This window comes from Adiantum capillus-veneris, chromosome 21 (genome assembly GCF_014529385.1).
Source record: "Adiantum capillus-veneris isolate H3 chromosome 21, ASM1452938v2, whole genome shotgun sequence".
NCBI lineage: Eukaryota > Viridiplantae > Streptophyta > Polypodiopsida > Polypodiales > Pteridaceae > Adiantum > Adiantum capillus-veneris.
Genome location: NC_140951.1, coordinates 49,138,135 through 49,165,296, shown reverse-complemented (window position 1 = coordinate 49,165,296; position 27,162 = coordinate 49,138,135). Strand labels below are relative to the sequence as shown.

Here is a 27,162-nt window from a genome sequence, read left to right as displayed (position 1 = left end):
AATTGATATGGAATATAGAAGAGGTTTTTCCGGCATTCATGGATAGATAGATAGTTAGATATAAAATAGATAGATAGATATTAAAAAACCGTCTAACTAACTATCTATGTTATATCTAATTATCTATCTATCCATTCATCTATGCCCCAAAAACCTCTTCTAATTTTTATATCTAATGATGTATGCCAGAAAAACCTCTTATCTAATCATCTGTTTGTCTATGCCGAAGGAAAGGGCCGAGCAGTCACCGGGGGGGGAGGGGGGGGCACGCACACACGCACTCTTTTTCATGTAAATCTTGTTTGATTCACGGGTGGGAATCCTCAAAGCGAGGAAAACCCATGAAAAATAAGATATACAAAAAGCGGAGCACCATCAGGCTCCGAAGACTAGAAACAATCAAAGTAAATCCTGTAGGCATCAAGAGTGATGTCCCCAGCATCATGAGCAAAATTCAACACTAGACCAAGTGACAATTTGAAATAGGGAAAGGGTCCAACATCAGTGCCTTGAAACAATAATGAGTTTCTATGTTGCCAGATGGCCCACAAAACCCAAAATCTGACCCAATTATAAAACACCGTAAACTGAGATTGCGAAGATTGAAGACACACAGACACTTTTTTTTTTTTTTGTAAATCTATTTGATTAATTTACTAGTGGGAAACCTCAAAGCGAGGAAAACCCACCGAAAGGGTAATGTACAAGGGGAAGAACACAAAACTACTCAGCACTACAGAGTAGCTAGAAACATTCATAGGAAAGCCGATGTATCTCTGCGGTGATATCACCAACTTCCAAAGCAAAACGTAACGATTGCCTGAGGGAAAGCTTGAAGAGTGGGTCTGCATGAGTACGATGAAACATGCAAGCATTACGCTGACTCCACGGGTCCAATAAGCCCAGTATCTAACCCACATAAAGAAGACCGCAAAACGCTTTAGTGTCGGCGAGAAAATGCCATTACCTAGAACCTTTTGTGAAAAAGAACCCCAAGAAAGCAGAGCCACATACAAGCTGATACATGGCGAAGGAAGTATCTAGTAATGCAGCAATCCCACAGCAAGTGGCAAATATCATCGTCAGTAGTGGAGCAACGGACGCAAGAGGAGGGGCAAATATGACACGCCCTAAGAAAAGGGCCAACGGGAAGCAATCCAAGCAAACAGCACCAAAGAAACAGTCGCTCCTTCAAAGGCAAATGGCTTTTCCACAAGGCAAAAGCAGCTTCCTCCACTAGAGATCAGATTTGTGCATGTGCCAAAGGGCATTGCAATGATCAGCAAGCCATGATTGTGGTAGAAGAAGAGCATAAATTCGACCCGCAGAAATATCTCAAAAAGGTGTCTCCCGAAGATCCCAATCAGACATGCAATCACCATCAGGTAAAGGTGAAACTGGCAAAAAGTCAAGCAGCATACTTTGAAGTTCTCTCCAAAACTGACGGTAATGCATGCCCAATCCAAAACGACGAGCGGCGAAAGGAAACTCATAAGTATATCCAGCCTCATTGACTTCATCCTCAACCACACGAATACCACGGCCAGAGAGAAAGTAAGCCTGGCGAGGGGAGCGGTCGACCAAAGTGAGAGAGAATGCTTGGCTCCAATGGAGACTCTCCAAACGAATCGAATCACCTTCCTACCGAGGATTCCATGAAAGATGAATCGTAACCTCTTTCCAGGCAGACACCAAAGTGGAAGCAAGAGGACATCCAGGAATGTACCCTTCCATCTTGCCAAAAACCACCTCCCAGATAGATGGTTGCCAATGGCCAAAAGAGGAAGTAACAACATGTTGACCAAGGTGTGCAAACATAAGAGTCCAAGGCTGAATTTGTTGTGCAAGTGTAGGCAACAACATAGCTTTCCGAGCAAGAATATGCCTACGCAAATCTAAGATGTTAACGCCACCCAGGCGTTTAGGAGTGCAAAGCTTCTCCATAGACATCAAACGCAAGCCTTTTTTCTGAGCATGGGTCCGCCATAAATGGGACATAATGTCCGACATAAGAGAATCAAGACAACAACGAGGCCAATGCATCAGTGGCAAAAAGAGCTGAACATATGCCAACAGGATGCTCTGAACAATTCGCAAACGAACATGTAATGGCCAAGTGGATAACTTCCAGTAGTGCAATTTGACATTCAAACGTTGCATAACCCAATCCACTTTCTGAGAATGAGTGACATTCCATCCAATTCGATAACCCAAATGCCTAGTAATCACGTTTGGAGGAACAATCTCACCTGGCCACAATAGCCTGTGTCAATCACAAGAACGAAGAGGCAGAAGCTTCGATTTGCAAAAGTTGACTTTAAGCCCAACCGCAAAGCCAAAAAGTTCCAAGGCCTCCATAACCACTTCAACATCATCCTTCTGATTACGAGGCATAAACAAGGAATCATATGCGTAAGCCTGACTAACAAAGGTACGACCCGAAGGTAACCGCAAACCATGAAGACGCTCAATAGAAGTCAAGTGATCAAGATACATCAATAACGGGTGAGTGGCTATAGCATACAACAGAGCACTAAGGGGGCAACCCTGCCTGACCGAACAACCAAGAGGCCAAGAGTCTATTAGTTTGCCTTCCAAGATCCCCAAAGACGTGCTACACGCATACAAGAAATAAACCACATTGGCGAATTTAGGACCAAACCCTAAGCACCTCATCGTGGCAGCAATGAAATCCCATTGTACATTTGTCAAAGGCCTTTTCAATGTCAACTTGCATAACCAGCACGCCCTGATGAGTGTACTTAGCATACTCCATTCCAATCATAACATTAGTCAAATTGTCCATAATCTAGCGACGTGGAATGAAACCATATTGAGCCTGATGGAGTCCTGCAAAAAGATGATCCTTAATGCGGTGCACCGGTATCTTAGCCAATATCTTGTAAATCACCGGCATCAACGTAATCGGACGTCAGTGAGAGAATCACTCGCAAAGCGCTTGCTTAGGCAGCAATTTAAGTAAACGTTCTTTCCAAGATAGTGGCAAATCTTGTTTCTGCCATGCTGCATTCATCATGAAAAGCAATGGAAGTTCAAGAGCTTCCAAAAAGGAGAAGAAGAATTCCACAATAAGCCCATCCCAATCGGGAGACCGCCAACAACCCAAAGCAAGCAACGCACTATGCAATTCCGAGGCAATGAACGGGTCCTCAAGTCAACATGCATCCTATGGGGATATAATTGGATGAACAAAGGAAAGCATCAATTGACGCGCATGGCAAGCAACCGAGGATGACTGAGAAGGAGCAGCAAACACCTATCGAAAATGCAAAACCATGGCATCAGCAAGTTCTTGCTTTGAAGAAGTCCAAACACATGGGGAAAGAATAACCCGCTTAATTGCTTGCGAGACCCTCGTATGATGCAAATGCTTTAAAAATTGCTTCAAAGCATAGCCTTTATCCATGAAAGCCTGTTGACGAGCACGCGTCTACCATTTAGCAAGTTTTCGCTTGTCATTATGCTAAATACACACACAAGCTTCGCACAACTCCGACATCTCAGAGTCAGAAAAAGGCCGCAAATCAACCAACACTTGCAACTGTTGACAGGCTTGCTTCGCATCCTTAACATCCCCTCGAGTGCACTGCATGTAATGCGTGCCGTAGTCATAAATGACACTTTGCACCCTCATAACAAACCCATACCAGACAGCATCAAGATCAAAATGCATGTGAGCAAGAAGCGGGGGAAAAATATCAAAAATCATGTCACGAAAAACCGCATGAGCGAGATAAGCATTGTTAATATGTAGCAGATGTTTTCTACAAAGAGGTCGATCACAAAGAGACTGCCCAAAACTCACATTCAACGAAACAGGGTAATGATCAGATAACTGTAAGGTATAATTGATGCTGACCTCACATACAAAATCCTCATATTGTTACAGATTAAGCAAATACCATCGATCCAACCACACTCAATAAGAAGAGTGAGCAACATGCTGAAAAGTAAATCCAGAGGCATCTGGTGCAAATGCCGCCATAAATCAATCATCGGAGTAGTAGCAAATAGATTATCCCGTTCTAGCCTTTCCGCAGACAACATGTGTGAATTACCTGTGGTACTATCATCCATCGCGCAGGGGTATTATTAAAATCACCACAAAGGAATGCATTTGAAGTCAATAAACGAAAAGAGATGTCTCGTCATAGAGTAGCCCTTTGCCTAGATGCTCTATACGCATAAACACCTCCAAATTCATAAACCTGACCATTCAACAGGCATTGAACCACCATCCAACGGCCCACCGGATCATTGTACAAGAGAGCTGACTGAAGCTCATGCCAAACCAGCATCAGTAAACCTGAATAGTCTTGCAAACCAGCATATGCAATCCAATAACCAACAAAATAAGAACACTGACCAGCAAAGTCATGCTAGTTGTGTTAAACAACTATATATGCCCTACATGTATGTACATAGTGTCATGTCAATCGCCATTTGTCAAGGTTACATAACCCACGCACATTGTATGTAATGAATTTAATGCGACTATGCATTAGAAATCATATGTACAACGGCAAGAAACACATGAATCAAGTCAAGATGCCCATAGGACATCTCCATCCACCACATCCACACGAGACCCATCCGTTGAGTGAAAGCAGGAAACTTGTCCATAAGATATGCCTGAGAGATGGAAGCCTCACCCAAAAGCACATCCTTATAAAAATGCATCGCTTTTTCCCAAGCATCAATCAACATGCGATTGTCATTGCAACGAAGCTGCTTAAACGATGCATTCTTGTTGGCGTTAACCAGAGGAACACAATTGCGAGAGGAAGTTGGAGCGCGAATTTTCACCACCCATGAGCCAACATCACCTGACCTAGCATTTTTACCTTTCCCTGCATTTACATTCCCAACATCAGCACACTACGGATTTTTGTTTTTCCCTTTGTCTACATTAGGAATCACCTTCATAGTAGAAACTCCATCCAATTTAGCTTCACCAACAGATTTGCCTATAAGGACAGGGGCCGGGACAGAAGAAGAAACAGCCGAAAAGAGGGGGTTGTAGAATTGGTTCAGGACATTCAGATTGCATGTGACCAAATCTACCACATCGAAAACAGAAGTTTGCAAACTTGTTCCATTTGAGTTTAAAAGGACGCTTTCAAACACATGATCCCCTGAATCCATCATAATTCCATCCGGGGTTTGCTTGTCCGTGTCCCAGTGAATGCAAAACCTATTGGTATTCATATCCAATTTCGGAGGACAAATTACCTTGCCAAGCTGAGCAACCAACAGCAGAAGAAAATGCCTCCACGTGCGAGGGAAATCAACAATTTCAACCCACACAACATTTGTGACGAACAAGGCTTTAATAGTCCTTCGTAAGTGCCCACGGTAGAACATGAGTCATCTGCGTGCCAAAAAAAAGCGGAGACATCTTCCAACAAAAGGTTTCTAGCTTCAATGTCTGCCAGTAAAACCTCATAGAAACCTCGAGCACCAAATTAAACGCCTCGGACAACTTGGCGTTTGAGAAGAAAATCAACCCGATGTCCGACATCCTACGCAATTGGCATTTTTCCCGAGAAAAACAAGATGACCGCATTCATGGCTTATTGCGCTACCGGATCCATAAGGTCCTGTACTGGAATGTGCACCTCAAGGACATGTGCCTGACCATTCCAAGCTTTTCGGGCTTCTTCTAAGTCTTCATACAAACAGCTTTTGATTTCAGAAGCACTCTCCGAAACATTATCCATGGCTTTACGACGCTTGAAAACACACTGGAACTCTGTCATACACCAACCGGACCACGTCCGAAACCAAAGCAAAAGACTTTGTTTGCATTTTTGTTATTTCATCTATTCACAGAGACTACAAAAATATTTACATCTGCCACAAAAGACATACATCTTGCAAGAAAAAGCCTGTAAAATTGCAAACTGTATAGCCTGTGGAATTATTAACTGTCACTAACTGTACAGTGCTGTAATTTGCCTGGCGCTGAGGAATTCGGCAAGTCGCACAGGACTGCAAGGTTTGACTACGCAGGGGCAGATTACTGTGCTGAGCGCAAATTGCTGCAGCGGGTCTCCGAGGGCTCTGAACGAGCAGTCCACACAGGTCTTATGAGCGCCCAGAAGCTGAGTGCACAGGTCACACACACACACACACACACACCTGCTGTCGCAGGTGCAGTGGGCTGCAGCAGCGCGCAGAAGAGCTTGCGACAGAGCAAAAATTTGACGCGCGTAATTTTTCTCCACACTCACACACTCTCCACACACACACACACACACACACACACGGAGCCACACACACACACACAAACAGAGATATATACTATACTACACAAAAAATAGACCTCCGATGACCAAAGAAGACTCTCATCTCCTGCAACCTCAGATTTCACTACAAGAACTTCCCAAGAGATACCAAGTCAAACAGCTGAGATATCAAAATCAGATTAGAATGCTCAAAAGTGGAAGCCACATTCATTGAGCTCAACATTCTGTAGAGATACACATATTCAGCCAAATGATGCAAGTGGCTGCTCCCATGCACCTTGCAAACTTGGTGAGTACCTACATCAAAAGCTTATGTTGTGTTAGCAGACTGTACAATGAATAGTGCCTACATATCCTGAGCAGAGTGTAGCTGTAAAAATCTGTGAGAATAAATTATAAAACAGGTTAAAAAGTTCCACAATGGGTATAGAGCAACAGGGGACTTCAGAGTGGAAAACCAGCAATCAAATAATTGCAAGCCTTGCAAGCGCCAGTCGGGCTCTGCTAAGCCATACACCCTGTCATGTAAACTGTCGCTTTGCCATCTCCATCTTCATCATCAGCTCCTTAATCTCAGCTTCCATTCGAATCTTCATCTTCTGGAAATCTTGCTGCGCATTTTCAAGCACTTTTAGCTCCTCAAACCTCTTCTGATGCCTCTCCTCTGCTTCACTAAGCCTCACCTTCGCATACTTGCACGCATAGTCCTCATCAATTTTCTCCCTCTTCACCGAGATAATGCGTTGAAGTCCCCCAGCCTCTTGTCGCGCTTCATCTGCACGTACCTGAAACATCTTGGCTTCTGCTTGCTTGATTCTTACCGCACTCTCAATGTCTTCAATCTCTGCCTTTTTGCGTACTCTGTCATACTGCAGTTCAGCTGCTTCTGTCCTCTTTTCCTCAACATTGCGTTCAACTTTCTGAAACACTACACGCGCATTGTCTGTGTCCACGAGTTTGCTGCCACCACTGGAAGTGGCCTTCGGGACACTCTCTCTTGCAGGCTCTGCCATGCGGCCAGAACAGTCATTACCTTTCATGGAAGAAGACCTCTTGATTGGTCCACTTGCACCATCCAGCTCAGCATTACCTTCTGCATTTAAACTAAAAATTAGAGCTGGCATCTCTCTCTCTCTCTCTCTCTCTCTCTCTCTCTCTCTCTCTCTCTCTCTCTCTCTCTCTCTCTCTCTCTCTCTCACGCTCAGCCACGCTGCCCACCCCCTCGCACTCCCTCAGCCCGCCCCCTCACTCAACCCACCCTCAGCCCCACACCCCACCCCTCGTCCTCGGCCACCCTCAGCCCCACACCCCACCCCTCGTCCTCGGCCCCTCGCGCCCCCCCCCCCCCCCCCCCCAGCCCACTCATCGCGCTACTCCCTCCCCGGGCCGAAAGTGCAGGAGGTCCTTTCAGGCAGAAATTACAGATTTCAGCAGTGCAGAAACTCAGAGACCCTGCAGAAATTCAGAAAATTCAGAAGTGCAGAAATTTTCAGATTTTAAGTAAATCAGAATTTTCAGAATTGCAGAGAATGTAGATGGGTGTGGCATAAGCATGTATGCTTGATGTGGGAGTGCAATACACATGTATACATAATGTGGAAACACGTATCTAGATAGTGTGGTCTTCTCTACTCTCTCTCTCCTCTCTCTCTCTCTCATTGTGGTTCTTGAACATGAAGAAGCAAGTTGACAAGGACGACCCTCTGGAGCAGGCCATTCAAAAATGCAAAGAAGAAATGTGCAAGACCATCAACAAGTACCCGTAACCTCCTAGGCACAATAAAGACGCTCGAAGAACGTGTGTCGGCTCAAGAAAGCAAGATAAACATACTTGAAGGTCGTGTGACACTCAAGAAGGAGCTTGCAGAGGTGCAATCACGAAACACACTTAAAGAGGTCAACCCTCAATAATTGAAGAGCTCAGCACAATTAAAGATCAAGTGCGGGCCATCAAAGCGGGGGAGAAGCAACACAGAGAAATGACGACTTCTTGGGTGGGTGTTATTACAAAGACTCAACAAAAAGCGGACGAGGCCGAGAAATGGATCAAGGTTGCCAAGAAAGGCAAAGGCAAGGAAACAACGTTCACATCCACCATTATTAACTAGACACTAAAAGAAGAGCAAAGGAGACGTGTGCGCGCCTTACATGTGAGAATTTGTGGCCTTAAAGACAAAGATAATGTGAACGAAGAGGTAAAAGAACTCATGACTATGATGGGGGTAATGGGCCGACGCATAGGAGAGCTTGAAGAGTGGGCAATAAGAAAAATGGAAGCAATGGGGAAACCTCGAAGGAAAGGGCATTTATCCTTCGTTTCCCCTCCATGGAAGCGAAGGAGGACTTTTTGAAGAAGAGACCAACTCTTAAGAAGACGAGCATCTTTCTCGGAGACGACCTCACCCTCTCGCAGATTGCTCATATGCTCCTGGTAATGCCGGATATTAGAGCAGAAAGGGAAAAAGGTAAGATTGCTTTTTACCGAGATGGAACAATGATGATATTGGAGCGACGCTCCGCATGACGGTGTGAGACCTATGAGACCACACTCAAAGTTGCTACTTGGAATTGTAATGGACCTCTACGCCTTGATGTGGGTGCTTTTGAGGATAGTTTCACTAGGAGGGACATCATCTTCTACTCTGAGACACATCAAGCCCCTGGGCAGTCTTATGCCACATGTCAGCGGATACAAACGGGAGACATCTTACAGACAGACTCGATCAGAGCACAGGGGACGGGGCTCAGGGGGAGTGGCAGTTTTATATAGGGAGGAGCTACAACCATTGATACATATAGCCTGCAGGGATGAGCTAAGAACATGTGGGTGAGATTGAGGGCACAGACAGGCAGATATCTCTACATTGCTATTTGCTACTTTTCGCCGAGTACGTCAGTATATGCACCACCTAGAGGACAGTTCCCCTTTTGTATTTTGGATGATGACATATGGGAGTTCTCTAGGGATGGTGACATTATCATCCTGAGGGACTTCAATGCTAGGACTGCCCATCACCAAACAATATTTTATGATACTCCAGAGGAGATGCTGAGGGAGCTGGATGTTGTAGAGATGGGCATATCTAGATTATCACAGGATGTGGAGCATACTGAGTACGAACGGCACATCACTAGACAATATTTTATGATACTTCACAGGAGATCTGCGGGAGTTGGATGTTGTAGAGATGGGCATATCTAGATTATCACACGATGTGGAGCATACTGAGTACGGACGGCACCTAATAGACATGGGATTGCACATGGATTGGCCATTTTGAATGGCCTGCAGAGATTTCCAATTGCAAGAGGTTCTACATGCTTTCCACACAGACATGGAGCTAGCACAGTCGATTTTGTCATGGCACAGTCGACCTTTATCTCTAGTATCCAAGAGCTCACAGCTGGACCCAAACCTATTGGTGGCAGTAGATCATGCCCTTGTGTCGATGACCATCTCTTTCCACTTTAGTGTTGCACACATGCCACGGGTAGCAACCCCTACTCGGTACACGTTTACACGGGAGACGGACTTTGTCTACATAGATGGGATCTACAGACGCTTGTGCACTGAGGAGCCAAGGCGACCTCTAGAGGAGCTTACTACTATACTAACACAAACATTGCATGATGCCGCAACAGAGGCATACCCACACACCCACACTGAGCAGAGACGACGTTTTGGGAGCATGCCCCAAAACAGCAGGTATGATGAGGAGTGCTGTGAGACGAGAGCCAAACTCTAGAGGGAGGTGCTCTTGGGAGACATCACTCACAGACAATCTTAGATTGCCTTCCGACGCCTAGTGCGGCTGTAACAAACTGCTGACGTGTCGACCTACTGAAGAACGGAGATGCCAGCCGAGGGGCCTAAACCCTAAGAAGAACAAGTAACAGAAGAAGTGTCAGAAAGTGATGACGTGGTTGCACGAGATTTCTGCCAAAAACCCTAACTGCTGAAACCCTAATTCTCGAAATCCTAACCCTAAAACCTGCAAACCCTAATTCTGCTACCAAAAACCCTAACCCTAACCCAAAGGGCAGATTTCTGCTTTTTGCACTGGCTGATGACGTGGCAGGCTGTACGGATTTTCGTGATTTACGCTGGCAGTTTTTGGCTTTGCTTTTGGACCAGAAGCTTTTGAGTTTTAAAGGCTTTTCACTGTAATTGCTTTTTAGGCCAAGGGCCTTTAAATATGAGGTTAGGGCTCATTCTCTGGCATGCTTCCTGGAGAAGGTGCAGAGTCTGGAGTACCGACTTGTACTGTGTTGATGCAATATAAAGAAATACCGAAAGGGGCGCCAAGGTTTGGGGCCAATATTCTCTGGGGTAGAATTCCACCACTCCGTGTCACGTGTCGTCTCTCTCTATTTCAGTTCAGTTAATATTTGAAGTGCTTAAAGTTGTTCAGTCTGTTCTTTTCTATTGGCACGTGGTGCCCGTCTTGTGACAGTGGTATCAAAGCATCAGGCGTGTGCTTTTCTGAAAGCATACCGGTCCTACAAAAGAGTAGACAGATTTTATTCGAGGTATCTTCGCCCTCCAACCCGAAGCTTTTGAGTTTTAAAGGCTTTTCACTGTAATTGCTTTTTAGGCCAAGGGCCTTTAAATATGAGGTTAGGGCTCATTCTCTGGCATGCTTCCTGGAGAAGGTGCAGAGTCTGGAGTACCGGCTTGTACTGTGTTGATGCAACATAAAGAAATAACGAAAGGGGCGCCAAGGTTTGGGGCCAATATTCTCTGGGGTGGAATTCCACCACTCCGTGTCGCGTGTTGTCTCTCTCTATTTCAGTTCAGTTGTTATTTGAAGTGCTTAAAGTTGTTCAGTCTGTTCTTTTCTATTGGCACGTGGTGCCCGTCTTGTGACAGCGGTAGAAGAAGAGGGCATTTTTGGCTCGACTAGAGTAGGATCTATATCAGCTATTCTTGAGTCGGGACTCAAGTGAGGCATGGCAACTCTTTCATGAGCATTCCCCCCCTCCTACCATTACTTCTATAGAGGCGTGGGGCCAGTATGCATCATCTCTGTACACAGTTCCTCGACAGCCGCCTCTTCCCAACCCCCCCGAGCCATGCCCACACACGTGCTTTTTTCATCGTTGAGATGGTGAAGAAGGCCATTGATAGGATGAGGACTGGGAGAGCATATGATCGTGATGGCTTAGTGGCTAAGCATTTTATACATGCCAAGGATCTGCTCGTAGAGCTTATAGCAGTGATGTTCAACCGTGCCGTGTGTGAGGGTCTACCTGATACTTGGAGTTTATCTACTATTGCTTCAAGTCAGGAGACCCTATGGAGTTTGGGAATTATCACACTATCATGATTGGACACACATTGGCACGGTTGTACGGATCCATTCTTGAGCAACAACTAAGTAGATAGGCAAAGAGGGAGGGTATACGCGTAGCCGGGCAAGTAGGGTTCAAGAAAGGTTTTTCTACTCTTGACCACATTCTAACACTGAGAGCCATTATTGAGGAGGGTAGATCACATGGGAGACAATCTACTTTCACTACCTGTTCAGAGAGGGCTTTGGACCACTCTCTAGAGTCATGGGGTATGAGGACCAGAGATGTCAAGGACTGTTTTTGCTCGAGCTGCGCAAACACAGAGAGAGCCTGATGAGAGGAGAGGCTAGAGTCTAAGAGACGGACCACAGACTTCTTTAGAGCGGACACTGGGCAACCGCAGGAGCAACTACCATAGCAGAGCTCACATTCTCCTTACACCAGAGGCACGCTCATCGATTGAGCGACCGAGTTAATGAGATCCACACGCCCAGGACTGTCGAGGACTACATAGCATCGAGGGAGGTTGCATCAAAGGATTCGGGCCACTTTGGCCCGACATGCACGACGCCCACTCAAACTACTGACCATGGAGGAGATTGATGAGATCCGCCAACGACCGATGATGGATCTCCTGTGATTTAGCTCTGTTGAGGATTTGTACCCAACTTTGTATCAGCTCTTCCCCATTATATCCCCACACACACCCACATGGCACATTGTGTTGTATTAGCCCTCATTCACTACTTTCAACCCCCCTACTCATATCTTACACAGTTCCAGCTAGCTACTTAGTTCACATCTAACAGTTTAGGATTCTATAGTACCCCTTTTTTTAGTCGTCGTAACTTTTTGGTCTCATAGGTCATTTATGATATTGGCCTTTTGAAGACGTTAATGTTACATTTCATCCTCTCTCTCTCTCTCTCTCTCTCTCTCTCTATATATATATATATATATATATATATATATATATATATATCTAAAAGGAAAAATCTTCTCATTAAAAAATAAACATCTCAAGAGCACAACCTCAAGATAAAAGTACAAAACCGATCACCAAAGAGGTGTGATTCCTAATATGTCCATAAAACATACAATGAACAACCAAAACTATTTCTAGCTTGGATGAGATGCCTAGATTGATGGTGACTCCAGTGCATCAAGAGTTCCAATTTTGATGAGATGACTAGAGAAATTGTTAGCATCTGAAGCCTAGGGGAAACCAAGATGTGACTCTGATTGTTATCGAAAATCCAGCATGGGTTAGGATATGAATGCTCAATGTGAGCTATGTGGTTGCAAAATTGTTGTCCAAAATCCGATGGGTATTAGCATATGTGCTAGTGCATGCTTAGTGATTGTGATGCCCTTGTTGGTTACTGGCAAACAATAACCTTTGCTGCCCCAACTAGGATGGTGCAAACCAAACTACGAACCAGATGGATGCTCGTAGAGCGAAACGCACGATATCAAACACCGATGCCCAGGAAGGTTACCGGCTAGCCTATGCTACCCCTGCGCGGAAAGACTGGCGAGAGCAACGCCGAATGCAAGATGAAGATGGATATGTGCTTTGCAATGCCCACGAGCCATGGCAAGTCCTCTGTATGCTATCTCATGAAACCACCAAGTAACTCCTCAAAGATAAGAGGCTCCTCTTGGGGCGTCGACTAGATTGCCGTATGATGGAAGCTCTAGATGAATTCTCATTTCTACAACGGATGTGGTTGCGAATGTAGGCTCACAATGTGAGCGAACTCCCACAGTGGTTGCCTTTGATTGGAACACTTTGGGTCAACATTGATGGCTACCGATTTCTAAGAAGATGCAGACGGTGTGGACCCGATATGCTGCAAAAGATGTGTATAGATCAATGACAACCCAATGCCTCTTCTTTAATGATGGAATTATCCAAGTAGATGGGAGAGATGGTTGTTCAACCAATGCACTCAAGAGGGAAAAAAATTTCAAAGATTAGCGGATCGGTATAAAATCTTCAAAGCTCTGATACCAATGTGAAGTGCAACAGAATTGAAATGGTGAAAATCTAGGTTTTACACTTCCACAAATCTTATTTCTTTCCTTACGTTAGTGATTGCTTTAGCGTAAATGATGGTTCCTTTTACTTTCCCTGGAGAGAGGAATTGAGAGAGCGATATAGATGTGTGTGTGTGGTGTGTATGTGTGTCCTTTTTTTTTTTTTTTCGGAGGGGGGGGGGAGAGAGAGAGAGAGAGGAGTTTTGACACCCGATGGGGTCCCAGCCAACCCTCTCAAGGGCCCCCCACACCGTTGCCGATGTGATATTTGCTTTAGATTGCTTAAATGGAATGTACACAAATGCAATACGTCAAGTGCAGACTCTACTGACTCGAATGGTGAGTGTTGCCTCAGTAAGTCCTAAAGACGAGGCACCTCCGGTGTTGATTTGATGCACCTTTGGATCCTTCTCGATGTGGGATTGCAGATGGCCACCAAGCGGTAGATCTGCGGCTGGATTCCGCTCCCGACGTGAGAGGAATGAAGGGCTGAAAATGCAAATCTTAATGATGCCGATGATGGGCAGCAATGGGAGCACCCGATGCAGTGAGGCAATGGCCGAGGAGAAGCTCAATGGGCTGCCGAAGTACCAGACTGCATATGGATTGCTGGTGTTAGCAGATCTCACACATCTCCCGCGAGGAAGTGGGCTGAAAACTAAAAACGCTGGATGATCTGCTGGGATCTCATAGCGCTAGGTCTGATCTGGTAAAAACACTGGCTGGTTGCCTCCCAAAACGCTAGGGCTGATCTGGAGTAAAAATGCTAGCTGGCTGCAGAAACGCCAGGGCTGAACTATAGCGCTTGCTCAATCTGATGCCAAAACTCTGGTTGTGGATGCTCCCTTTATAGGTGAGGCTTGCGGCTTACAAGTCTCTTAAGGTCTGGGTGGGGCAAAACTGGAAGACAAAGTTAAAAAATAAACCATTAAAATGATTTATTAAATAAACTTGACTTCAATAAAGTTTTTGCGTGAAATTGTCGCACATCTGCCGACCCAAGAATCCGATTGACGCGGGGAATGGCTCGTTGGATTCCTCTTAACATAAAACTACATGCAAGTCATGCCAGATGCCCACCGTAGTGTAACAACATCTATCAAAACGCTTGTAGAAACTATTTAAGCGAGAGGGTTCCAAAACTGGAAAATTGGCTCTAGGATCGATGAACCATGTCCATGTCACGTGACACATCCAACCCTTTGTGTCCGTGGACAAGCTACAGCATAGCAAGGGTTCAGTCAGTCCAGTCAATCTAGATTTAGAAGTGACCTGGCACTTTTGTGAGTCTGTTCGAAGACCGTGCATGTCCAGACACTTAGTGTAGAGGATATGAGCGTAGATGCATATCCTTTGGTTGGACACAGCATGATCATAAGCATTCCCATCAGAATCCTTCAGGGGAATTTTCCAGTGCATTTAGCCTATTTTCCCTATTTTTGACATTTTTCACTTATTATTTTTAAGTGACTTTTGTTGGAAAGTAGGTAGGGCAAATTGAGTAAGTTTGTATATAAGCAAACCTAGACTAGCACTAATTGGCAGAAGAGGCAGCAGGAGCTCCACCCCTCAACAGGCAACTTCTCAAGCAAGAACCCCTTGGGGGCGTTTTCCCTCAAGCAGACAACATCAGCACTAGCGTTTTTCAGCAGGCACCATCGCCATAGGACCTCAGTCAGCTAGCGTTTCCATCAAGCTTCATCGCCAAGGAACTTCTCAGCCTAGCGTTAGCAAAATCCATCAAATCGCCCTCATCTGTGCATGGTGTTTTCAGCAAGATAAGCAACATCAGTTTTCAACCCAAGAACCCGCAGGTTTTCAGTCCGAAAGACCAGCGAGGGCAGCGTTTTCCATACCGTTTTCAGCCGCAGGAGAATTCAGCCATTAGCATTTTTGGACAGTAGTAGAAGGACAGCAGATTTCAGCCCATTAGTGTTTTTGGACAGCAGATAAAGAGTAGCAGATTTCAGCCATAGCGTCCGTCTCGCCATCCCCGTCGTCGACACCGACATAGCCTAGACTTGCATCAGTCACATGCATTCCCATTGTACCAGTTTGTGCAATCAATAGTAGACCACTCTCGCCGACGAGAGTGGGACCTTCGGAGGAAGGTTTTACAACGTCTCTTGTGTCGTATTCTCTTCTCTCTCTATCTCTCAGTCTCATACACTTGCACGCACAGTGTCCATTCACTTTGTTTGTGATCATAGCACTCTCTCATTAAGAACGGAAGGCTCTCCCTTCCATAAGAACAAAAGGAACCTTGAGCATAGTTCAAAGCACTCATCTTGAGCAAAGTTCAAACATTCATTCCGCTGCACCTTACATTCGTATCAGAGCTTTGGCAGTGTTCTGTATCACTCAAGGAAAGAATCACAAGAATTTTTTTGCTTGGTGCAGTCGCACGAACCCAAGTTCACTTTGGCGTGTCGATTCCTAATCGTGTTTTTGAAGAGTGACAGGAATCCCAAGAAAGAAGGGCTTGTCCAGCCTCCCCTTGTGCCACTTTTCACTCATTGAGAGCGGACCGTGCACTTAGCGGCCGACCAATCGACGTGAGGTGGGAAAAAGCAACCTTGGTGTGAGAGCAAGGCCACCAAGGGGTGCGCCCGCGGAAAAGAGCAGGACTCGGGTGAAGAGAAGATCCTTCTCAAACACAGATTGCAAGCGAAAGAAAACCCTCAAGAACCTCAAGAACCCAAGACCCTCAAGAACCCAAGTTCCTCGTGAACTTAAGAACCAAAGATCATAGTGCATGGTCATCACCCGAAGCGGAATGGATACTTCGCAGACAAGTGATGAGAATAAGAGAGGCGACGAAGAATTTTTCCCACCAAGAGATTTTTCCGACCCTCCCCCTTCCCCATCTACACCAAGAGTTTTACCAAATTCTATGGAGGTGATGGTCAAGTCGATGATGGAGATGATGGCACAACAACAAGAAACGAATCGAGTTGCGTTGGCACAACTAGAAAGAAAAGCAGAACGACAGGAAGCCAAGGACCGCGAGCGCGAAGAAAGAAACGAAAGACTTGCCATACAACAAGAAGCGACTCGCATTGCCTTGGAACACGAGCGCGATGAACGAGAACAAAGAAAAGCACAAAGACAGGAAGAAGCTGAAGCAAGACGAGCGGCCTTGGAGGTCGAGCGTGAGGCTCAAAGAGAACTCTGCACTCAAGAATTGGTTCGACAAGTACTTGCCTCGAAGTCCGAACCAACCAAAGATCGTGGGAGTTCCTCAAGTGGCGCAAGCCACGATGCGGATTCCAACAACCCAGTCACAGAGAAGTTGTCTTTCAGTAAGTAAGATGGTAAGATGGATGCTACGGTTATTCATTCTTGGTTGCATCAATTTAATGCTTATTTTGCGACAACTAAGAAGACAGGAAATAGCAAGGTTTTGACAGCAGCTATGTACCTTGCCAGTGATGCCATCAATTGGTATCACGCATGGCAAGAGGCACAGTTAGCCGCGCACCTAGCGGAAGCCGACGAACTCACGCCCCTTCCTTTCAATTGGACTGATTTCCAAGACAAGCTCAAGGCGCGGTTTATGCCACCTCAGTACCTCGCACGATTGAAGGACGATTGGTGCGCTGTCAAGCAAAAGGGTATGCCGGTTATGTCTTTCTCTAATCGTGTTTTGCAGCTAGGTACCCAATCACGCAAGTCAGATAATGAACGCAAAGAGGCATTCCTTTTTGGATTAGACGAATATATCAAGTTTGATGTAGAAGTCTTCGACCCAATCGATCTCAAGAAGGCGGTAGCGATTGCTCTCGCCACTTACTCTGTCAATGCAATTACTAATAACACGAGTGTGCCCCAAGTTTCTCATGACCCTCCCATTGATGCTTCTCTCATTAAATGTTATGGTCATATGACGGGGCACCGTTTTGTCATATTGTTTGACCCAGGTAGTATGCATGATGTGATCAGTCCCTCTCTTGTTGAGAGAGCCCGCCTAGAGGATAGTCAGAAATCTCCTCTCGAGGTCTCTGGCTTTGTTCCCAGTATGGACTCTCTCATCACGCAAGAGTGTCTTGGTGTGTGGTTTACAATTCAACAAACTGCTTTCCGTATAAAATTTTTAGTCTCTCCTCTTTCAGGATGTGATATGATTTTGGGCATTCGATGGTTTCGTGAGCTTAACCCTCTCATGATTGGGAGGCTAACACTTTCACTCTCAATCCCAAAAGTGACTCTCCCATTGTTATTCGTGGAGAGGAAGTTGTTCATTCTCCCTCTCTCATTGCTAATGTGCAGGACAAGATTGCACGGATTCAGGAGAAGGAGACTCTCTCAGTCTCTTCTTCTCCAAAGCATGACACACAGGATTTGCATGATTATGAGAAGCATGATGAATTGAATGATAATGATGAGCATAATGATTTGAATGCCAATGATTTGCATGATGATTAGGATGACACTGACAAGCATGATGATTTGCATGATCAAGATGTGATTTCTCACAAACATCATGATTTGCATGAAGATGATGTGATTGTTCACAAGGATGATGAGTTAGTTGATGCTTTTTCTAGCCAAGCTAACCTCGTTGCAGGTTCGATCAATCACGAAGGATCGATCTTGGCTCTCAAGCCTAGGTCCAAAGCACCCCTTCACTAAGAACCGATCTTGGCTCTCAAGCCTAGGTCCAACGAACCCTCACAGGAAGTATTATGTGTTCGCATGATTGATACGCACGCATTGTACGAATGTTTCATTCGTGATCGTTTCCTGTATTTTCATTAGCGTCTTTATGGGATCCCTTTTCCTAGGCATGACATATTGTACGTTGAGCACGTTTTACTCATGAATGAGCACGAATGTATGCGGATTGTTCATCAAAAGCTAAAAAGTATGTATGTAAGGAAGTCACATTCCATGTCTCTTCCTTGGCATGACACATTCATAGAACGAGCACATAAAAGTATGAGCACCAAGCATAGGCATTTCCGATGTGAATTGCCACAGTTGATTGCTTTAGATCATAAGAGAAAGATTCAATCTCATTGTTTGCGTGTGTGTGGTGAACGGGTTGGCACTCCGTCTATTTGTTCATCTACATTGCACGCATAGTCTTTTAGGGAGACAAAATTTTTTCCACTCACTTTACATGGAATGGGTATGTTCATTTTTTGTGTTGGAAGTGGTTTCAAGAATTTTCAACCATGGAGATTTTGAAGAAGAAAGAAGCATGACGCTCGACGAAGTTGAAGCATCGAAGGAGCCACAAAATAATTTGTCGCTTTCGGTGCGGCCCAAAGAAGCAAGCGTTGCAGACCTTTATGAAGTTCAAGTACCGCAACCCACACATCAGAGTGGGCCGGCGAAGAGTCCCTTCCAGGATTCCGGATGCTATTGGCGATCTCCCTCGATGCCATACAGTTCGGTACCAGTACCTCACTTTTGAAAAGGAGGGGATGTCACATGACACATCCAACCCTATGTGCCCGTGGACAAGCTACAGTATAGCAAGGGTTCAATCAGCCCAGTCAGTCTAGATTTAGAAGTGATCTGGCACTTATTGTGAGTCTGTTCGCAGACCGTGCATGTCCAGACACTTAGTGTAGATGCATATCCTCTGGTTGCACACACCATGATCACAAGCATTCCCATCAGAATCCTTCAGGGGAATTTTCCAGTGCATTTAGCCTATTTTCCCTATTTTTGACATTTTTCACTTATTATTTTTAAGTGACTTTTGTTGGAAAGTAGGTAGGGCAGATTGAGTAAGTTTGTATATAAGCAAACCTAGACTAGCACTAATTGGCAGAAGAGGCAACAGGAGCTCCACCGCTCAACAAGCAACTTCTCAAGCAAGAAACCCTTGGGGGCGTTTTCCCTCAAGCAGACAACATCAGCACTAGCGTTTTTCAACAGGCACCATCGCCATAGGACCTCAGTCAGCTAGCGTTTCCATCAAGCTTCATCGCCAAGGAACTTCTTAGCCTAGCGTTAGCAAAATCCATCAAATCGCCCTCATCTGTGCATGGCGTTTTTAGCAAGATAAGCAACATCAGTTTTCAGCCCAAGACCCCGTAGGTTTTCAGCCATAAAGACCAGCAAGGGCAGCGTTTTCCATACCGTTTTCAGCCGCAGGAGAATTCAGCCATTAGCGTTTTTGGACAGCAGTAGAAGGACAGCAGATTTCAGCCCATTAGTGTTTTTGGACAGCAGATAAAGAGTAGCAGATTTCAGCCATAGCGTCCGTCTCGCCATCCCCGTCGTCGACACCGACATAGCCTAGACTTGCATCAGTCACATGCATTCCCATTGTACCAGTTTGTGCAATCAATAGTAAACCACTCTCGCCGACGAGAGTGGGACCTTCGGAGGAGGGTTTTACGTCTCTGGTGTAGTATTCTCTTCTCTCTCTATCTCTCAGTCTCATACACTTGCACGCACAGTGTCCATTCACTTTGTTTGTGATCATAGCACTATCCCATTAAGAACGGAAGGCTCTCCCTTCCATAAGAACAAAAGGAACCTTGAGCACAGTTCGGAGCGCTCATCTTGAGCAAAGTTCAAACATTCATTCTACTGCACCTTACAGTCCACATGGCACATAGAGCCATGTACACGTGACAATGGATGCCCACTCTAATCAATAAACAACAAACTATCATCCGCACTGGTTATGCATAAGGACAAACCCAGAAACAGTGCCTCAAAGATTCGAGGTCTCAAGTACACCTCTGACAAGTAGGATCATCACCAGTGACTACCAACCAAGTACCCACAGGCAATCTTGCATGTGCTATCATCCACACAAAAAAACATATCATACGGCTAATACGGAGGGTCAAAATGCATGACCAAAACTACCTCTTGAAAGCGGGGAGGATGCGTTGATCCTACCATACCTCTAATTGGCATGGAGGGTGCCAAGTCTGTAAAAGATGCCTCTTCCCAAGGGGGATAGAGTACTCAAAAAAAGGATAGAGAGGCTCCATCATCGCTCAACGAAGGCCACTGCCACTCACCAAGATCCCAATGCAGTTGAACAAGTGGCTTTCGCCAAAGCCACAGTCTCCAAACTGGTGCCTCCTCAGTAGTGAATGACCTGCACGCAGCCGGTTATGGTCCAGATTCATGACATCGTCGATGCCTTGTCGCACACAAGCTCTCGCGTGTCCTCTCTGCACCAAGCAAGTGCACAATCAGGTTCTACGAAGTTCAGTTTTGGTCTCAATCATGGAATATCCTCCACAATGCTCTAGTCACCCACCTTGCGACACATTGAAATTACACAATAGTAGGGTTGATCACTTTGAAACGACAAAAAATCTCCGTCACGAAGCAAGTCACACGAAATATCCATTTTAGCCCTCTCAATGAATGCTCTGGACACCAACTCCTTGACACAAAAGAGATACCTGTCCCAAGAAGGTCTAGCAAATACTTCCCTTTGCAAAGCTATACCATAAATATCCGTCCTAAAATGGTCTAACAGATATTCTGTCTACAACCAATCCTAACCTTCAATGTTCGAAAAATGAGTATGAAATCGAAAAAGTCTGAATGCTCGTCAGACCCCAACATTATGCCTAGATTGCAAACTTCATGCCTCATCAAGAGATGAAAACCAAGAACGAGCCGCATACAAGCACTCGAGTGTGTCACCCCTTTGCCCCCTCACTATTCATTAGGAGCATGGACTTGTGACTTGTTGCCAAAACGAATTAGTAAAAAATGCCTCCATATATGGACATCGTGATCGGACCTCAAGAACCAATCATGTGCCTTAGAGGCACCACTATACGAGTCACCTCAAGTACATCAACTCTCCAAATCTTGAAAGATTCCTCCCATATGTATAAAGGGAGGGGCTTTTGATGTTGTTAGGTACGAACTCACACTCATCATTGACCACACTTCCACCATTGATGTCCTTTGTTGCCACAATAATTCTTGACATAGATTTTTCTTCCCTAAGCTTCTTCTTTCTTTGGCCAAAGATCCTTTGTGGAGACATAATAATAAATTGTTCCTTCCCATCTGTCAGATGCAACAGAATTGAAATGGTGAAGATTTAGGTTTTACACTCCCACAAATCTTTACTTCTTTCCTTGCGTTAATGATTGCTTTTTAGCATGAATGAGGGTTCTTTTTTATTTCCCTTAAGAGAGCGACTGAGAAAGAGCGGTACAGATGTGTAGAGGGGGAGAGAGGGAGAGTGAAGGGGAGAATGACACCCGATGGGGTCCCAACCAACCCTCTCAGGAGTGCCTCAGACCGTTGCCAATGTGGTATTTGCTTGTGATTGCATAAATGGAATGTACACACATGCAATACCTCAATTGTACACTCTACTGACTCAAATGGGGAATGTCACCATGGTAACTCCTCGAGATGAGGCACCTCCGGGCTGATTTGATGCACCTTTGGATCCTTCTGGATGTAGGATTGTGTATGGCCACCAACGGCGCTCCCGATGTGAGAGAAATGAAGGGCTGAAAGCTGACTGCAAAAGCGCAGATCTGGCAAGCAAAACACAACAGACCTATCGCATAACGCAGGGATGAAAACGCAAATCTCAATGATGCCGATGATGGACAGCAATGAAAGCACTCGATGGCGGCAAGGGAATGGCCGACGAGAGGCTCGCTGAGCTGCCGAAGGGCAAATCCAAGCCAATTTCGGCGAGGGGAAGGGCTGAAATCTGAAAATGTTGAGGTTGATCTGCTGTAAAGGAATCGCCTAGGGCTGATCTGCTGTCGCCAAGCAAAAACGCTAGGGGCTGCCAGCTAGCTGCAAAACGCCAAGGCTGATCTGAGTAAAAACGTTGGGCTGAGTTGCTCCTTTCACTAGCGCTTCTCATCTGATGCTAAAACGCTAGCTCCTTGGCCTCCCTTTATAGGACCAAACTGCAGGTTATAAACTCCTTAAGGTGTAGGTAGGGCAAAACCTCTGTCAAATTATTATAAATAAAATCATTCGAATGATTTATAAATAAGTTTGACAAGAGCTCAATTTTTGGGTGAAACTGTCGCACATCTACACACCCAAGAATCCGATTGACGTGGGAAATGGCTCGTTGGATTCCTCTAACCTAAAACTACATGCACGCCATGCCAGATGCCCACGGTAGTGTAATAACATCTACCAAAATGCTTGTATAGCTCATTTATGCAAGAGGGCTCCAAAATTCGAAAATTGGCTCTAGAAGTCGATGAAGCATGTCCACGTGGCACATAGAGCCATGTGCACGTACACTATCCAACGCCACAAAAACAATCTCCTCCCAAGTAGTGGTATTGAATCTCCCAACGGCGATTAAAGACTTGAATGGACTTTAGACGATGGAAAGAGCCAGAAGAAGCTTCCTGAGCTTGGGTGATTCATGGCTTGCTTAGTCTTGTACACCACTGCCACCCATCATTATTCTCTTCTACAAACCTATCATTGAAGGAAAGCACACAGAATACTTCATGAAGAGCAGAAACACATCTTTGGATTCTTATAACCCCCAAACAAAATCCATTTCTAGCCACTAACAAACAAGAAACAGTGAAAACTTGGCCATAGGTAAACCAGAAGCAGAGTTTAAAGGTAGAATATCTTTTACCATGAAAGAAGCGTAACATGCTCCTGCGAACTTCAGCAGCATCTATTTTGTTCTCAAGCTTCTGCAACATCTGCTCAGCTTTCCAGCATAATTGCTTTCCTCTCATATCTTCACTTCCATGAAATATTCTTCTGACACAATCCAACTCCTTTGCAAGTGTCTCTGCACCCCATGTCTCGGCACAATTATGAAACACATCTTTTACAAACCCATACAACTCTGATTTGTGATCACAAGCAACACAATGATACTGCATTTCTGTGGTGCCACTTGTACTTTGAGCTGTTGGAGTGGGTGCAATATAGGACATTCGTAGGCCACAATCAGTATGACACCAATGTAGACACAGATCACATCCAAGCCAACGACAAGTGTTATTATCTGAATCAAACTTAAAGCACACAACACACATACACTCATGGCAAAATCCACTCTTCTTTGAGCAGACTCTGCATTCTGATCCACATACAGATAGCGGCTGCTGGCAAGCTATATTCCTACACCTTGTCTGCAAGAAGATCTCTATGAGTGCCTTGTAGGTCTGCGGCTTCGATCCCTCCTGAACAAATGCCTGGATTCCAGTCTTTAATGCTACAAGAATCTCCAATTGTGTGCGATGCGCTCGCAAGAGGGAATCCTCTGTCAAATCTGTCCTCCTCCGAATATTTTCTTGCAAAGCTACAAATTCCTCCCGCTTTTCAAAGCTGCCAAGCACTCCCTTGGCAACACCTTTCAACCCCTCAAGAAAACTGTCTGGCAACTCTTGGAGCTTCTGTGCCATGACAGCAATGGGATCTGTTGTGATTTCATGGAGCCCAATTTTCTCACTCAATACATTTCTCTCTCCTACCATGATGTCTTTCCCTGTCGAAATTGTCCCCTTTGCATTGGCTGCAGCAGGATCTACAGGCTTATCCCTATCTTGTGCTGCATTTGGTTCACGGCGGGGTTCTGCGGACATGGCCTGTTGTTTAGATGCAAACCAGGCCTTTTGTTGCCGAACCCTCTCCATAATATCCTTATTTGTGGTGATCTGCCTTACAGATCCATCCAGATCTTGAGAGCTTGAATCTAAAATCTTTGGGCCCTCTTGCAATCTCTGCCCATAATGATGACTTTTTTGTGAGAAGTGGTTGCTTCCAGAGCTTCTATTACTTCCTGTGACAGAGGGGAATCCTTGATGCATGCTACCATTTTGTAAAACTCTTTGATAAAGCGGAATCCCACGCCTATGCTTGGACTTGTCATGTGACACACTTGTGACAGTATGCATTCCTTGTTCATTTCCGCTCAGGGCTGGCCAGCTTCGATTGGACATCTGCTCTGTTCCTTGGGATAGTTGCCTTGTTCCGCCACATGAAAGCTCCTGGTTTTCCAATGAAGTGCAATTCAAAGAGCAGCTGGGATTGTGTATGAAAGACTCAGATTGTGAAAACGAAAACGAGCTGGTAAACCCGTCAGAATTGGTATAGGTTTGTGACTGCAAAAAGTTCTGTGTGTGTGTCTGTGTCTGATTTAGGGATTGGACACTTCTCGCTGGCTCTAAAGGGGCAGCCGAACGTATAGGATCGGGGCCTACTGCCATGTTAGATGATCCTGGAAGAGCCAAAGACAACTGCAAAGACTCCAATTTTAACTTTTTCTGCTTATGCCCAGATAACTGACTGGACTCTTCCCCACCTCCCGCTTCTGAGTTCTGTGGCCTCTCGATCTGCTTCCCATTTGACCCCTTCTGGTGCGCATCTCCTTTTGAAGGTGAACTTTCCCTCTGCGCGGCATTTGGATTTGTAAATAACGACAATGTCAACTCTTTGCTTGACTCCACAGTGTTGTCCTTGCTTGACTCCACAGTGTTGTCCTTGCTTGACTCGATAGCATTGTCTGATGCTGGTAGATGTAGATTCCAACTTTTTGGTTCAGTTTTTGTACCCAGTAAATCAAAGAGTACCCCTGATCTTGAGCTCTCACCTAGCTCCAAGACTTTACTTGTTGAGACTTGCAAATTATTCGGCTTAACCTGCACATTGACTGTTTCTGCCTCCAATGGAGAGCCCTGCTTTTCTTCCTTTTCTTCTGGTGGCAGAGATTTTTCTCCATCCTGGTCAATCTTGCTGTTACCATCCCCTATTTGATCCCCATTGACCACAAGCTTGTCCTCGCCCCCAACATCGACTTTAAATTGGACTTCACAAAGTTCTTTGCCCTTCAATACCTTGACAGAAACAGAGCAAGTTTCTCTTTTTATATCATCCCCCTCCTTAGCATGTGAACTCTTCTCTTCTGTAAAGCTCGGTGTAATCATTGTATCGGTGTCGGGCTCCAATTCACCCTCTTCCATGTCGCTGTTGCCCCCACCAGTAGGATCCCTGCACTCCTTTTCCACATTTTCAACCAACCTTTTGTTTGCAGGTAAACCTCCATTGTCCACGCTCCTTGCAGAGGTCTCCTCATTCTCCTTTGGTTCATGCATGGCATCATACTCATTGTCGATGCTTTTCATCCCATATGAATCATAATCTGACCTATAAGTAGGGGATGCCTTACGAGAGTCTGTTTTGACAAATTCATTCCACTGAGAATGTCGGGTCGAGCTCTTACCAGCATGCTCATCTCGTCTTCCTCTATCTCTATCTGACCTCGCCCTCTTTGAAACGTGCAGAAAAGGAATGGGACTCCTCTCTCGAGTGTCTTCATGCACACTCTTTGCATCATGTGACTGTTCGTCTTCAAGTGTATCATCGCCACCACTGCGCAATCTAGAGAAAAAGCTCTTGCCCCATGATCTTGCCTCTGTTTCATTTGAACTAACTTCCTGCTCTTTGATCTTGTCCAGATCCCTGAATTTGCAAGGCTTTGTCTTTGATGAAGTGGCATCTACATCATCATGCACTTCTCTTGTAGAAGCTTTGATGGGAGGCGAAAACTTTCCTCTCTCTAACGACTCCTTCTTCCCGGGAGAGCTTCCTGTGCAGTCCTTTTCCAAAGGGACATCTTTTCTCACCGATTGCAAGCCTGGTGTGGGCCTCCTAGGAGACCCCTTGAAGGCCTCCTCGCTATCAATTCTCATAACAGGTTTCCCCGAAACAGGGCTTTTGCTCGGCTCCCCATCAATCTCTGGGCTAGCCGAGCTTCGCCACCTCGCGTCCCCACCATCTCTGTCATAGCCCTTCCTTGCTGCCCCTTTGCAGCTACCTGAGTCCCTCTCGCCATGTAGAGGGGTACTGCTTACCCCTTCCAAAATCTCATGTCTGTGTGCAAGCTCCCCATGGTTGCTCCTTTTATTAGCTGGCCTGACCCCTGTTTCTCCACTCTCCCTGTCAGGGTTGCGGGAGGGGGTGCATGACCTTGCAGATCTATGCATCTCGGCCTTCGAGTCGCGTTGTCTGTCCACACGCTCAAACCCAAAAGGCCTTCTGAGGGAGCTTCTGCTCCTGTCTGGGCTGGAAAGGAGTCCATCGCCCCCATTCTTGTCTGCACTGTAGTCTCCATAGCTACGACGAGCAGGATCTCGGGCACCAGCAGAGGCAGACTCTGAGGCTCCTCTACCTGCGGGCGATTTCGCTCGATCGAGAGTATGGGTAAAGGATGGCTGGCGAGAAATGTCGCCATGGTGACTGCGAGGCCGATCTTTGAAGGAATGGGAAGGACTACTGTTGCAGGAGTCCATGGCACGACGAGGAATCTACGAGCAGCGAGCAAAGAAAGGGGAAGAGCCCTGTCAAATGGGAAGAAATACCATGGCCGCAGGCTCGATAGAGTGCTGTGGAGCGCTCACCCACAGAGAAACACAGAGAAACCTTTGGCTATGGCGACGTCAAGCTTCTCGTCGATAGAGAGAGAGTCTAGAGAGAGACAGTGTTCGTAGAGTCAACCCAAGCACAAGAACGCACCCGTCAACGCTCGCTTCAACAGTTCACTTTGTATTCTCACCACGTCAGCTTACCAACGTGTCTACCACGTCATATCGCAACGCCAGCTCAGATG

At 45.6% G+C, this 27,162-nt stretch overlaps 1 protein-coding gene across 1 annotated transcript; it reads right to left on the bottom strand.

Annotated features, from left to right (window-relative positions):
- Window positions 1-6,636: 6,636 nt before the first annotated feature.
- On the bottom strand, window positions 6,637-26,986 carry LOC147430918 (uncharacterized). The gene is made up of 2 exons (XM_086493463.1): window positions 23,179-26,986; window positions 6,637-7,362 (listed from the first exon to the last, which is right to left on the bottom strand). Exons 1-2 carry the CDS (start codon window positions 26,843-26,845, stop codon window positions 6,791-6,793), a joined length of 4,239 nt encoding a protein of 1,412 aa, XP_086349589.1. The 5' UTR covers window positions 26,846-26,986; the 3' UTR covers window positions 6,637-6,790.
- Window positions 26,987-27,162: the final 176 nt, after the last annotated feature.

Coding starts and splice junctions, on each gene's coding strand:
- LOC147430918 (XM_086493463.1), bottom strand. CDS start 26,845: ATGGACTCCTGCAACAGTAGTCCTTCCCATTCCTTCAAAGATCGGCCT. Junction 7,363..23,178: donor CATGTTACGCTTCTTTCATG/GTAAAAGATATT, acceptor GTTTAAATGCAG/AAGGTAATGCTGAGCTGGAT.